This window comes from Protopterus annectens, chromosome 11.part0 (genome assembly GCF_019279795.1).
Source record: "Protopterus annectens isolate FY-2018-M chromosome 11.part0, PAN1.0, whole genome shotgun sequence".
NCBI classification, from domain to species: domain Eukaryota; kingdom Metazoa; phylum Chordata; order Ceratodontiformes; family Protopteridae; genus Protopterus; species Protopterus annectens.
The window spans coordinates 245157748-245173673 of NC_056745.1; the positions used below are offsets into that span (position 1 = coordinate 245157748).

At 41.1% G+C, this 15926-nt stretch overlaps 1 protein-coding gene across 6 annotated transcripts in view; it reads right to left on the reverse strand.

Moving 5' to 3' along the window:
- Positions 1–15926, reverse strand: part of IRAG2 (inositol 1,4,5-triphosphate receptor associated 2) — a 1240358-nt gene that overhangs the window by 120409 nt on the left and 1104023 nt on the right. For all 6 annotated transcript variants that reach the window (XM_044087670.1, XM_044087672.1, XM_044087673.1 and 3 more), the window contains one exon: positions 68–114. In XM_044087670.1, the coding sequence (XP_043943605.1) occupies positions 68–114 (47 nt within the window). The remainder of the gene's footprint in view (positions 1–67; positions 115–15926) is intronic.

Sequence of the window (15926 nt, forward strand, 5' to 3'; positions counted from 1 at the left end):
CAAAATTAAGTACAGAAAGTGAAACAGCATGCTTCAGTGTGATCAAAATTTTATAAAATAAACTTACAGCTGATGGGTTTTGCGATGCTGGCAACTTCTTACTGAAGGAGTCACCTAACGGAAATAGTACAAAAAAAATCAGCATGTATCAGAGCTTAATATATTACAAAATTGCAATCATAACCATGTGATAATTATGAAATGCAGTGCAAGTGAGGGTGGTATGAAGGGCAGAGTGAGTGTGTGAAACTGTCTAAAACAGAGTGTAATCTAAGCCACAATAGATCATCCTTTTGACATGCTAAGAAATGAGCCTACTGAATCATAGGGATTGTCATATGTGATTAAACATTTAAAGCCAAGAAATGATTGAAACTGCTCACAGTGTTGCAAAGTATGGAAGTGGGACAGACTTCAAAAAGTGATGCATTTAGAAACACAGATGATAATATAAAAACAGAATGGACAAACACCTCCCACTGGACTTTAAAAACAGCAAAATAAAAACAAGAAAAAAAATTTGAAATCCGCTGTCAGACAGTCTTGTAATAGCCAACTTCATGCATCACGTAGAACATTAATTACAAACTTCTCATGACAGGGAGAAGTTAAATAAAACCACTGGTATGACACCCTAGGGTAGCTCCAAAATTTATGTTAAATATCATCTACTTGAGTCCTGCATCCTACAAGTTTGTGCTGGTTTTCTTAGATCTTGAATTGCCTTGTACTATTGTTACAAGTATCCATCACAGGTTATGCTCTGATGCTCTAATAAATTTGTTTCTGCAAGCCAGTTAGTAGTAGTGCACGATCTGCCCCTTTCAGAGATTGTGAATTTCCCCATCTATAGTTCTGTCACCCTAAATGTATTGTTAATACGTGACTAACATCAAGTAGAAATACAACACCAAAAGGGGGTATTCCCCTTTGCTGTAATTCCCGTTTCCTGTATATGCTATGAACGGGCTATTCCCCCTTCACAAGGGGTAATTGGTTAGGCTTAAAATGGCTCACAAGGGCAGTTAGCCTAGCACTAATCTATGAACTGGTAAGAAATGGAGAAATAGCCAAGTAATGGAATAGTGGAATGGCCGCATTGAGGGAGAACCAAAATTGCAAGCATTTTCTGGATAGGCTTATAAATACCTTCGGGAAGATAGCCTAGTACCTACCTATGAACCTATGAAGTCTTCCAACATGGAGAAGAAGAATGCATGTCTTAATTGCAGTATAGACAGAAATCATAAGGTTGTTGCAACTCCCAAAAATCTTTAATATGAGCGAAAGTAACTAATGCATGGCTTACTGGCTTTCTGTACTAGTTGCAAAATGATTTCTATCCCCTTAGCATGCCAGTTCATCACCCATAATGCTCTGTTAATCACTCAAAGGTCGAGGTGGCCCCATATGGGAAAGAAAAAAGCATTTAACATGGACATGTTACAGAGATTTCATATCTGGTTAACTTAGAGGGGATTAGGCAATGCCAAACTTTTAACTGCAGATGAATTTTTCCTTTGAACCCACTCATGACTAAGGGTGATGTGCTACCCAAAATGTACTTCCAGTTCTGCCTGTAATGAGAAGTCCAGGTTACATATGCTTGGGCTCCTCTTCTGCCTTTGCATTTTGGGATATAAGCATCTTATACAAGGAATTTTGCAGCATTTATCATCACATATTAAACCAATCATCCATTTCTGAATTTTTATAGCCACTTAGTCAAAAGGGGTGGTTTAGGTAAATTTCAAAATAAATACAGACATTTAATGAAAAACATCACTTTTACCACATTCAGCCTTCCCAGCAGATATAGGCCTTAAACTTTTCCAGGTAAGGACCTTTAAATACAACTCCACAAATCTCAGTTATACTGGTGATGGGTTCATCCTTCCACCCATGTACCTGAGGGAACCCTTAACTCCAGGGGTAACAATGCCACCTGTTCTGTAGCCATAGCTTTGGCCACCACATTAATAACAATTTGTTTTATTTGTGCTGGCTTGTAACCGTGATAAGTTATACAAGAAACTCTGAGCCACTCCAATGGCTGGCTATTCCTCTACTGGTCTCTCCATCAACAGCAAGCAGTCATTTGAAAATAGTAATACTTTGGTTAAATGCAACATTCATTCCACATTCCAGACCCATGGTCCAACACTGGTGTCCAGTGTGCAGTACGTAATTTAGAATCATTGGACTATTCTGCTTCGGGATATGTTCCTTGGAAATACATTGCTAGATACTTATAGCTTCACATACAGAGAGGGAAAACCCTACATACAGAGAGGGAAAACCCTATCTGAATGGTTGAGCAAACATAAAAAATGAAGGGTGAATTTGACTCCTGTACCAACATTTCACTCTGGAATTTTACCATGTGAACACTAATATATACCCACAATTATAAAACACAAAATCCTTCTCTACTAAGAATACATGCAAAACTTGGGAGATTAGATTTAGTATTAACTGGCTTCCATTATGACTGGACAAATTTCAATCTGACGAGCATGGGAATCTAAACTGCATTTCTTGAAATAAAGGCTAAAAAAACTCTCAACTGTTTTTTGTAGGGAGACAGACTCCCCTGCACCCCTAAACTTCTATCAACTCCACAGTCACACCAACTCGAACATGAGGGAAATTGCCCTGGAAAAGAGCATCACTGCCAAACAACCTGCCAACACAGATCTCCTATGGAGGAGCTCCTGTCCTTGGTTGGATGAATTTCTGGCAAACGACTTGAGAATTCAGTCTTTGTCCATCTGTAGGTTACCCCATTAATTGTAATACTGAATGATTTCTGTGGGTCATTTTATGTTTGCAAGACCATTTGTCCTTTGGAAGTTTTACATAAGAGAACACATTAGCGATACTAGGAGCCAGATGCTGTATACAAGCACACCATATCAACCACCCCTGCTATTTTTACATTTACAGGCTTAGACAAATGCACTGCTATTCATCATTCTCTTAGGTTCATAGGTTGGTACTGAGCTATCTGCCCGAAGGCATATATTAGCCCAGCCACGTTGTGCGGTATTCACCTCCCCTTTAGTAGTTCCCTAGACCCTTGTACTAGCAGCTAGTACCCTTGGCCCTTATCTAGTAGTGCTGTTGGTGTAATCCCAGGTGTGAACATTCTGTTACCCATCCACTCATCAAGGTTCCTCGAAGAGTGATAGTGAGGGGCTCTGTCTTACGTAGATCGGGACCCTGTTCCACAGTAAGGGAAGTCTCTGCGAAGGGAATCTATCCCTCCAGCATGTTCTATTCATTGTTGTGTTGAGGTTTATATCCCTAGAGCATGTTGCTCGAGTAGATTTGGTTTTGCTAAGATGGAGCATGTTCAACAATTCTGGGTTGGACATGGCTCTGTATGTTAGACAGAGATGGTCTCTGAGAAGGCAGTAAGCAACAGAGAACAGTTTTAGCTTTTTCAATCGTGCTGCATAGGGCAACTGTTTGAGGCCAGTAATCCTCTTGGTTAGGTACCTCTGTGGTCTCTCCAGCTGCTGGAGATGTCTAGCCAGGTACATTCCAATTGGTGCATTGTACTCAATAATGGGTCTGATGAGGGAAGAGTAGAGGGGCACCATTACATCCTTAGATCTTGATGCAAACCCTTTTGTGATCAGATGGGTCACATAGAAGGATTTTCTAACCACTTTGGCAACATGGTTATCAAAGGAAAGCTGACTATCTACTTGGGTCCCTAGATCCCTTATTTCTTCTTCAGATTTCAGGGATTACCTCCTATGTTGTAGTTTGCGGGTACTCTGTTTTTTCCAAAGGGGATTACTACGCATTTTTTGCATTTAGCTTGAGACCATGGCTTTGACACCATGCATCAGTCTCATTTAGGCCCTTCTGGAGGATCTCCATGTCAGCCGGAGACTCTATTATAGCACCCAGTTTGCAGTCGTCCACAAACTTAGTCAGCCACAGCCCTTCCGTGCTTGCCTGTACTTGAGAAGTATATGCCAAACAGGAGGGGCCCCAGGACAGAGCCCTGAGGCACACTGCTCATTACTGGTCTGGATTCGGACATAGATCCCACTACTCTTACTTTATGGGATCTGTCTGAGAGCCAGTTTGTGATCCATCTTGTGACGTAAGGGTTTATGCCCAGGCTGGTGAGCTTATCAATAATACCTGAATGGGGAATGGTGTCAAATGCTTTAACAAGGTCAAGGTAAACTGTGTGTACCTCCTTTCCCTTATCTATAGCCTGAGTAACTGTCTCAAATAAATCCACCAGGTTCAGGAGGCATGATCTGACTTGAAGCCGAACTGTGTGGGGTCCAGCGACTGGAGGTTCCCAATCACTCCATGTATGAGTTCCATAATGATTTGCTCCATAGCCTTACAGATCAGACTGGTCAGGCTTATTGGTCGGTAGTTCCCAGGGTCAGTTGTGGCCCCACCCTTGTGTAGCAGGACCACCATTGTCGTGCGCCATTCTATGGGCACATATCCTGTGGAGATGCTGAGACTGAACAGGGTATTAAGATGTGGGGTTAATTCCTTTTGGAGCTCGTGTATGACACAGCCCGGGACACCATCTGGTCCCATGGAGGCAGTGTTTTTAGCTTTAGATAGAGCCTTGTTAACCAACATATCAGTAATAATTGGACTTGCACAATCCCCTGGAATGGTAATAGGCTCTGTAGGTGGTGAGGGGGGAGGGAGAAATTTGCACTGAATCTGTCAGCCAAGATGTTGGCAATGTCAGAAGGGTCAGTGTATTTTGTTCCATTTTGTACTAGCTCAGAACAGACCTGAGCATTGCCATTTAGGTTTTTGATGTAGCCATAGAAGGTCTTATGGTTATCCTTGGCAACTTTCTTTTCAAAATTAGCTTTAGTTGACTTGATGAGGGCCCTCAATTTCTTACTAATGCTGATCAGGGATGAGTTTTCTACTTGAGATTTGGCCTTTTTTTGTATAAGTCTCCTCCTTTTATTGCAAAGTTTGCTTATGGCCGGGGTCCACCAGACTGGTTTCTTCTTGCTTGAGGAAGGAGTCTTGGTTTTAGTTGGGAAAGCATGGTCCATGCAATCCTGAAGATGCATATAGAGAGTGCCTTGGTGTAGGATTCCGCATCCTGGATATCATTATCCTTCTGCAAAGGAATAATGAAGCTTTCCACTTCGGATGCAAGTAGTTTGAAGTTTGCTTTGGAAAAGTTTTTGACTATGGTTTCTTTGACTGGGGGAGGTGGAGGGGTGAGGATGTCCAGGGTTATCAGTTTCTGGTCAGATCTGACCAAGGAGGGAGTGATAACAGGTGTGGTACAATGGGCGCCCATATTTGTGATGATTAAATCCAATATGTTGTCCCCTCTAGTGGGGGAACATACTAGTTGTTCAAGGGCATTTGAATTTATAAATTCTATGAATCGCTGAGCATAGGAGTTGGAACATTGGTAGTTCGTCCAGTCTATACCAGGGTAATTGAAATCACCCAAGATTATGGTGTTGGGTAGGACCTTTATATTTTCCAATGTCTCAAGGAATGCAGAGTGAGCATTTTGGGACATGGTGGGCGATCTATAACCGGCTACGACTTGAAATGTGGTTTTGCCTGCTGATAGTTGCACATGGATGATCTCTGGGGCATCATGCTGCGCTACTAACCTGGAGATATGGGTATCCTTGATGAATATTGATACACCTCCGCACTTTGTACTGCGATCCGGTAACTGAGGCCGGAAGGTATGATATGAATTGTAACCTGGCAGTGCTGGGGTGCTCTCTTGAGCCTTGAACCAGGTTTCCGTCACTGCACAAACATCGATTTTCTCCATGCTGAGGAGAGCCTCGAGTGTGTGCATTTTGAGGTTGAGACTTGTGGCACTGTGTAGCATTGCCCTTAGTTTTTGGTTACCTGTGCTGGTTATGGTGGTTGGTTTATCCTTTGAGCCTTGCCTAAAAAAGGCACTATGGGGACGGCAAGAGCCTTGGACAGTATTCAAAAACCTAGGGGTGACAGGTGCAAACCATCTCTGGCAAAACAGCGAGGCTTGTCTATCATGTCATCCCAGGCAGACAGACACTGGATCCCCTTAGAATGACACCAGAAGCTTAGCCAATTGTTGAAACTGATCATTTTGTCTTTGTATTGTGGTATAATTCTAGGTGAAGGTAGTATGCTACTCAAGGTCAGGGTCATACCAGCTTGGGCTACATGATCAGAGAGCTCCTCAATGTCTCTTTTCATGTAGTCCAGGGAGGTATGTCTTAGATCATTCACACCAACATGTACAATGACAGCGTCATAACTTGTACTTGTTCTGGAGTGACCCAAGTGCCTGTGTTATGTGGCGGATCCTAGCACCCGACAGGCAGCTGACAGTAACCTTCTTGTTCAGCCTGGTGAGTGGAGCATCCGTGTGCCTTACTATAGAGTCTCCTATTACTAGCGTGTTAGGTATGGTGTTTTGCCTTAAGGGCTGTTGTGAGGCACACTGCTGAGCTGAATTATGTGATAAATTATGTACCATTCTGAATTATAAGGAACACAACTGGACTGGAATTACTGAGTCACCATTCCAATCTAGTTTAAATGAAACTTTTTAGGATTTTCTCTTCAAGTCCTCCTCCATTGATATTTATGTAATGGTGCAACTAAATGGTAGAACCAATCCAATGATTTTGCTTTGAATTTTCTGTGCTATTTTCTTGGCATATTTCTCTGCAGTATGTTGATGCAATGCTTACTATGTAGTGCTCTGCCTGAACAAGACAAACTGATGAGAGTTCTATTCCAACAATCATCAAACTGTACACTCTGCTGACTTCTTTTGGTACATGCATTTGTTTACTTAATGTCTTAATAGCCAAGGCAAACTCTTCCCCAAACACACTCAATAGATTTGGACACTACCTTAATACTTATTTGTTGGGGTGAAATTGTAGAAAACTGCATTCTCAGACAAGTTCCAATTTTACACCATATTTGGTTACATCTCCAAATCATCTTGTTTACTCTATGTTTTTCTGGCATCCAGAAGACGGATCTCATTGCTGTCAGATATTTTGCAATGTTAGGTGATCTATCGAACATAACTTAGTTTAATTATATACTTTATATGAAAGATTAACTGGGTTAGAAACCTGTTACTAGCCCCTTTCAGCCTCATTCTGGGCCATAAGACATCACAAAACATATAAGAAATGTATAAAGATGACTAACAGAAGGATAATGTGGCAAACATTTTCAAATAAAATGCAATTAAGTATTTAAGTTAAACATGTAACAACAGTTATTAGAAATTACCAATGGTTAAATCTTTGCAGTAGGTAAATGGAGTTAACCATTATCATATAACACTCTTGTTTTAAAAAAGAAAGTTTTATAAAAAAGTTTATTTAACTGATTTTTATGTTTGCTTGTACTAATGAAATACATCATAAGTGTATTATAAAGTGTTTTAGTTTTGCTGAAGAAGCCAGTTTTACCAGTGAAATCAGTCCTTGTGTGCTTCCATGTCTAAATATTATTCTGAAATAAAGTGAATCACACCATCACACTCTGGCTTATTTACCTATACACACTGAACTTTCCAATAATTATGTGACTATTTCCTAGACCCATCAGCTAAGCTCACTATTAGGATTAGTGGCTCCTTAGTTAGGACTCAGACCACTGCAGTTCTTCATTTCTGCTACAACTTAATGTCAGGAGAATTAATCAACGTCAGCAAACAGCCTCTCAGTTAATTAGAAAGGTCAGTATTTGCATGGATCTCTATATGCAGCCTTGTTGATGATTGCTTCAACATTCATTGAAGAGCTTATTATCTATTTATTTTTGGCCCTTCGTATCCGACCCTGAAGTTTCCCCTGGCCCATTTGATCCCTCAAGTTGGCTGGCATTAGCATCCCACATCACTATATGGGTGTTCCCTTCTTGCTTAGGGATTATTGTGCCCAAAGCATCAGAATAAAGAATCAGGCATGGTAGGCAAGTCATATGCACCTATCTGATTTTTTAAATGGTTATGTACCAAAATCCCACAGCTGTCTCTGCATTACAGAAATGGAAGCCTAACTGAAACCCCAATCAACCCAGGTTTGATTAATGTTTAAGGCACTGGAGGAGTTGACTGGACTGGAAGAAGAATATGGCATGCGTCTGCAAACTTCTTTCAGGATGTAGAGAGAGGGGGTACATGCTGGGAGCACACAAGTAGCAGCAATTCTTATGGAACCAAGGAATGGTGATAAGGGCATCTGCAGCTTAACAAGGAGGGCAGGATGATTGAGAAGCCTCCTCACAGATTTGAGGCAACTTTCTATGCCAATGGTATCCTTCCTTAATTAGCGTAACTCAGCATGCAGAGTTTGACAGGGTGCAACTGTCAACACAATGCAGAAAATGTCAGTGACATTTGTGATACTGTTGTACCCTAGAAAGGGGGGTAGACACTCTAAAACTGGGCTGCAGTGTGGTTGGAAAGAGGCAGACTTTGAGAAAGAAGAAAATATCTTGGCTACAACAGTACCCACTGCCATAAAGCCCAAACTGTACATTCACAAACACCTGTAGGGAAAAAGATTACAGCCCCAAAATCCCTCTTCTTTATTAGCCATCAGTCACAATGTGATGCCTTGGTATGACAAACCCAATGTGCGTGTATGTTTCTACACACTTTTTTTAAGTCAAAGACAGTGAAATGCATTCTTCCTGGCTTTCATTACCAAATCTCTGCCCCAAATACATACATCTGAAGTTTTCCTCTCAAATGGTAGCCTTGCAGAAGAGTACATACAAAACCACACAATGCATCATGGCCAGCAAGCATTAGTTGTCCACTCCCAGGCCTTTCCCCTGATATTCAGGCATCTAATCAAATCCAATATATCAGGGCTATTAGCTGGAATCTACTCTATACTACTAAGCTAGAAATCCTCATTTATATTGTTAAATCAATGGTGTGGTGTCACAGGCCAGGAAACATATTAATGTGATTCCACTACAAAAGTTTAAAATCTTCAACAATCAGAAGTACAAAACATCATCTAGGACATGTAGATAAATATGGAATTACTTTTCCATTTCAAGAAAGTATCTATAAAGGGCACACTGCTGTCATATCACTTCTCTTTGTAAGTGATTCCATTCCTATAAAGATAGCGTCTGGCCTGCCAAATGAAATAGTCTTTGAGGTTCCATTATGACCATTTGACAAGACCAACCATAGCCTTTGTGAAGAGTCCTGAAGACCTGTCTTTTGTGCTGGGTCGCTTACTTGGTTTAAGGGCAGTTAAAGTTTACTATAGTCATGCCTAATTGAAACTGTTAGGACCTATGTTTTGGAGCCTCTAGAGATGTACTGTGGGGCCTTCACTGTTATTCCTCTTCAGTAACAATTAAGACAGGAATCTACCAGGTGTGAATGCAATTATTCATGCTAATCATATGTTGATAAACTATTTCTGGAAGACTTTCTAAAGTATTGAAGACTTCTTAATAATCAGGAGTGTGTGCATGAAATGGTCACTGCCTAGCTAGAAAGTAGAAATGCAAGAATTCATTTCCACTGTTATTTTATTCATATCTTCTTGACCAGGTATGTCCAATGGACACAAGTAGTGACTCAGGAGCTCTCCCTGGTTAAGCAAGTCACTCATATTCATACAGTAGGCAAATGGGAGTGTAAGGAATCAAAGCCTGTACCTTGGACTACAAAATCAGTAGAAACGTTTTAACAGCTTAGAGCCTTAATCCTGTGCGGTAAAAGCCAGATAGCTTCTAAGCATCATACTTCTCAAATGTCCCTGATTTCACCTCAAATTTTAGCGCTGTCCCTCTTAATCCCTTCTAAAACTGATGACTTTTGGAGGAAAAGGCGTTGAATAGTAATAGAGCTATAAACTTCTTTTACTTCAGAAAATTTATATTAATTCACATTCTCTTACTCTGTTATTGTCTCAATTAATGTCCCTGATCATTTCTGGATTTGTCCTGGATTAAGTGAGAGCTATGTTAAGCATATCTCAACCTGCAGACATCAAAAGTCTGGACAAATGCTGTTGAAAAAAGTACATCTGGCTTAAAAGTCTGGATGTCTAATTAGCATACAATTTGCATACCCAACATAACCACCCCCCCCTCTCAGCAGGATTGTGAGATACCACCACTTAATGTTTATGTTAACTTTATGTTTACATCTCTTAGGATAATGGTTTCATTACTGACTGAACTGGACAACTAGGCAAGGATATTCTTAAGGATAGGTGTATTGTTGCCTGGGGGGGGGCTGTAGATAACTGCAATACATATTTTCTTGGAGTTTTATCTTTAAATATGAGAGTAGAACTTACAGCAGTGTTGAATTTTAGGATAGAATTGGAGTAGGGGTTATGTAGTATGAAATGGTGTAGAGGAGGGCAACACCTCCTCTTTTTTTGTGCTGCCATTTTTGGCATAGAATATATAATTCCTCCCCATGGATTCAGAGTTCTTGGAAGATGGTTTGAACCAGGTTTCAGTGGTGGCAGTAATGTCAGGTTGGTAGAGGGAAGCCCAGGCATGCAAGTCAGTTATTTTGTTACAAATGCTTTGGAAACAAAGTGATTAGTTTTAAGGATTTGAAAGAGATGGGTTCAGTGGAGAAGGCAGCTGAGATGGGTCCAGGGTTAAGATGTATATCACCACTGAGAGGAATTTTAGGAAAGTATGTGTGTGGACTGAATTTTGTAGTTGATGGTTTGAGAGTCAGTTGGCAACTCATCTTACAATGTAGGGCTTTAAATTCAGTTTGCTAAGTTTATCAGTAATGTCTGAATGTGGGATTGCGAAAAAAGCCTTTGCAAAATCGAGGCATGCTGTGTGCACAGATTTGTCCTCATCAATGGCCTTGGTCACATTTTCAAAGAAATCCACCAATTTAACAGGCAGGATCTGCCCTTGACGAAGCCAAATTGGGTAGAATCCAGGCTTTGGAGGTCACCTGTGTCTATTTATGAGGACGATAATGATATGTTCCATGGCCTTACACATGAGGCTGGTCAGGCTTATTGGTCTAATTCCCTGGATCCATTGCTAGGCCACCTTTGTGGAGGTAAATAACTGTTGCTGTTCTCCATTCCACAGGTACAAAGCCTGTGGTTTGGCTATGACAGAAAATGGTACTTAGTGGTGATGCTAGTTCATGTTTTAGCCTGTTTAGAAGACAGCCTGGGATGTTGTCTGGTCCCATAGAGGCTGTGTTTTTAGGGTCTATTTCACATTGTCGTAAGCTGACAATATCGAGTCTGATATTGTCGGCACGACAATATCGAAAGTGAAAAACATTGTGCAAGTAAACGGAAATGAAAGGCTACACTGCCTCGAGACCCAAGTCAATAAGGTTGCCAGGAGAAACAAGGGTAGTCCAACTGTCCATAATGCTGGGTTGAAGACTGTTGTCACTAGGGGTGGCTTTTCAGAATTGATCATGAAGGAGCTCAGTGGATAGATATTTCTGCCTGGGTTTTAGGGAAAAAATTGTTGAATTTAACGGACTGGCTTTGGTGCACAATTGTGCGGCAGTACTCAGTGAGGTGCTGCACAATGAGCAGAGAAGCAGAAACCTGCTGAAGTGCAGGGCCTAAATACCAGAAGCTAAAAACTAGCCACAGGAGAAGTCTTGCACACTTTCTTTCTATAATTTAAGATATGAAAGGAGAAAAATTATAATTTTGGGTTTGAGTGCATAAGTAAGCAGTTAGGGCAGATGATTATGGGTATACAAGATGTTAAGCCATTTCCTGTAGTCCAAGATCAGATTCCCTGACCCTCCATTTACTTATTGTCAAACTATGAAAGTCTCTTAGATAGTGCTCTGGGAAAAGTGGGAAATTGGGCTAGACTCATCAGTGGTCTCTTGAACTGGACAACATGCATAGTAAATACCAATTACAGCATACAATGCAAAAATGATATTGTGGGAGACTACTCAGAAAAAGTTTAAAAAATAGTGTCACAAAATGATGCAGAAATGTAAGTATATATTCAAACACTGCCATAACACTAATTTATATAAAAAAAAATTTAAAAATTAATTTCTAGGTCAAAAAGTTTATCACAGCTTAGACAGGTGCATTAAATTACATCTGCTTGCTGTCAGCCAATAAGTTTATCATAAGATGCAGTACATTAGAAACAAAAGTCCCTAATTATACAAACATTTATTCCCACAAACAAATTTACTTGTATAAATAAAGTACCATATCTTTTTATATTAATGGATTAGATAAGACATCTGTAATTCAGTTACTCTAGCAGATGCCAAAAAATAAAAGTTGAACTGTTCACTGACTGGCACCAAGTTTCTAGTCCACCCCTGGAAGTTTTTGAAGATACATGGGACCTTGGCTCAACCCAACCAGGTCAGAGACTAAGAAATCTGCATATTTTAGAAACACTGCACTAAGCAGCTGTTGCATCTGCAACTGGGTAATGGTAGAGATCTTATGTATTTTGTATAAAGTGATGCTCAGTAGTTAATTTACTGTAACATCAATAATCAGCTGTGAAACACTGCACTTACTCTAGACAAAATGTGCTTCTTTAAAAGCATATTGCTCCTCATCCAAGAGTTAAAGAACCACAACAAATACTTTGACCTAAAACACCAAGTTATTGCTTGCTGCTCATATAGAAAATGCACCTTGCTGGGTTGCATAGATCAGATCATGTACACAAATTCAGCTACCATGGCCACTGGACATCTAAAATGCCCTCTTTGCCACAGCAACAGTGAAGCTTCCAGCTTCTAACCTAACAAGTATTTAGGAAAAAGTCCTGTACTTTTTAGTGGCTGGGGTCCTCATCTGCTACATACTGACGGAGGAGGCAGACTTTAGACAGCCCTGTCATTGTACATCTACAGCTGGCAGTCATTTTGCCAAAATGGTCAGACAGTAACTGCAGAGATGAAGTGAAAAGTACAGTTTTGTACCTACCATAAATGTAGATGTTCGAGGATCCACATTGCTGCAGTCCTAACCATTGGGTAGTCCGCTGTCCAGTCGGCCCGAATACCAAAGTATATGGCTGGCGTCAGGGCGCATTAGACTGCCCAGATGGCGCGAATGCGTCAGGGTACTAATGCGCATGACCGACGTCATATCCTCAGTCTTTTCTTGCCCCAGATGTCAGAAGACCCTGAAAAGCTAAGGCCAAAACCAAAAATTCCAAACATACCTGCACCAAAAATATGTACAATATATACAAAATTACCAGAATATAACCTCACCTACACAACCACCCTTAAACACAGAGGGGAAGGAGGGTAAATTGGACTGCAGCAATGTGGATCCTCGAACATCTACATTTATGGTAGGTACAAAACTGTACTATGTTCTTCATTCCACATTGCTGCAGTCCTAACCATTGGGTAGAATCCCAAAGCAGAGGTAAGGGAGGCTGGCAAATCATAAGGAAGCAGGAACTGACAACATGCCTTGCAAAATAGCTGTGGCAAAACCAGCCCTAGACTTAGAGTAGAGAGGAAGGTGATAATGCTTAGAGAAAGTATGCACTGAACTCCAAGTAGCTGCCTCCAAAATATCCTTAGTGGCCACCCGCCTTAGAAATGCTGTAGAAGTGGCAGTAGCCCTAGTGGAATGAGGCCTAATTCCAGCTGGAATCTCCTTGCCATGATGGGAATAACAAAATGCAATGCAAAACCCAATCCACCTAGAAATAGTTTGTTTTGACACAGGCTTGCCCTGAACCCAAAGCAAAAGAAACAAACAACTGCTGAGACTGCCTAAAAGCCTTAGTCCTGCTCAAATAATAACGCAATTGCCTGTGTACATCTAAAGTGTGCAAAATCTTTTCCCCTTTATTTTGGGGATCTGCATAAAAAGTAGGCAAATGAATAGTTTGGTTTAAAGCCACACTAGAAACCACCTTAGGCATAAAGGAAGGATTATGCGTAAAGATACCCTATCCTTATGAAAAATCAAAAAGCTCCTACGCCATAAGGGCCTGCAACTCAGAAACCCTTCTTGCAGAAGTAATGGCCAACAAAAAGCAGTCTTCCATGACAAATATTTCAATTCAGCAGTAGCCGAGGCTCAAAAGGTTGTAGAGTAAGTTTCTCCAACACAAAATTGAGATCCCAAGCAGGAGTAGGAGCTCACATTGGGGGTCTTATATTCTTTGCCCCTCTAAGAAATTGCTTGAACAAAGGATGCGAAAACAATGGTGGGTCACAATCATAGTGAGCTGAAATTGCTGCAGCATGAATCTTAATGGAAGAGAAAGACAAACCTTTGTCCAATAACTCAGTAAGATATTGAAGAGCCACACTCAAATTAGGCTCAGAAATCTCCAAATTGTTTGCTGTACTCCAAAATAAAAATCTCTTCCATTTCTCTGCGTACACTTTCCTTGTACTAGGTCTTCTGGCTTCCATAATCACATTTAAAACTTGTTGAGGAAGTTGAGACCTGCTGTCTTTCAAAACAGAATATGCCAGGCTGTTAGATGAAGAGATTGAAGCTTGACATTGAGCAGGTGACCGTCCCTCTGAGACAACAGGTGTGGAATCAAGGGTAAAGGCCATGGAGGCTTCCTTACCAGACTCCTCAGTAATGGGTACCAGTGCTGCGAGGCCAATCTGGAGCTATTAAAATCATCCTTGGCTTGTCTTGTCTGACCTTTAGAAGCACCTTTGGGAGAAGAGGCAGAGGTGGAAAAGCATACACATGAAGATTTTTCCAACTGAAAGAAAGAGCATCCACTTTCCAAGCTGTGTGATGAAATCTCTTTGTGCAAAACTTTGGCAGCTGGTGGTTTAGTGGAGAAGCGAACAGATCTATGTCTGGAGTTCCCATGACACTGTCAATTTTGAAATACATGAAGATCCAGTTTCCACTCGTGGGGATCCATGATTTGTCTGCTTAACACATCTGCTAAGGAGTTCTGTGCTCCGGCAGAAACCTTGCCTGAAGAGTTAGTTGCAAGCTGAGCGCAGTCTCCCATAAAATCATTGCTTGCCTGCACAATGGGTAAGAATGTGTTCCCCTTGTTTGTTGATGTACCACATGACAGTTGTGTTGTCTGTTAGAATCAACACCTGCCCTGGAAGAAGTAACTCCTTGAAAGCCATTAATGCAAACTGGACTGCTAACATCTCTTTCATGTTGATATGTAGATGCTGTAGTCTGGCAGGCCACTTGTCTTGTATCCACTTTCCATTTAGATGAGCTCCCCAAGCAATGTCTGAGGCATCTGTCGTTAGAATCTGACTCGCCTCTGGCCGGGTCACAGAGAGTCCCTTGTTTAGGTGACATTCCTGCGCCCACCACAAAAATTCCTTTTGAATGCAAGGTATTATTTGAATGACAGTGTCCAAATCCTGGCAGTGCTGTGTCCATACATTTTTGAGATACCATTGCAGCTTCCTCATATGCAGTTTGGCATTGGGAAGCACCAGAATACAAGATGCCATGAACCCTAAGGCTTGAAGGACTGTCCTTGCAGTCAGCCCGGACTGAAGAGATAGTTGATGGAAGTAACTGGAAAGATTCTTTTGTTTGTCCGGGGTTAAAAAGGCCATCTGGGCTGCTGTATTCAGTCTCACACCCAGAAAGCACATGTCTTGAGAGGGTACTAGACTGGACTTTATTTCGTTCACAGAATACCCTAGGCATCTTAGCACTGCTATGACATAATCCAAATGCTGTAGAAGGTCTTCCTTTTCTTGAGCTAGAATCAGGCAGTCGTCCAAGTAAGGATAGATTTGAATTCCTTTTAGCCTGAAGTAAGCTATCACTGGAGCCAGAACCTTTGTGAATACTCTGGGCGCAGTGGATAAGCCAAAGGGCAATGCAGAGAACTGATAATGAGAATTTCCAGCAAAACGCAGATACTTCCTGCAACTTAGTCTTATAGGCACATGAAGGTAAGCTTCCTTG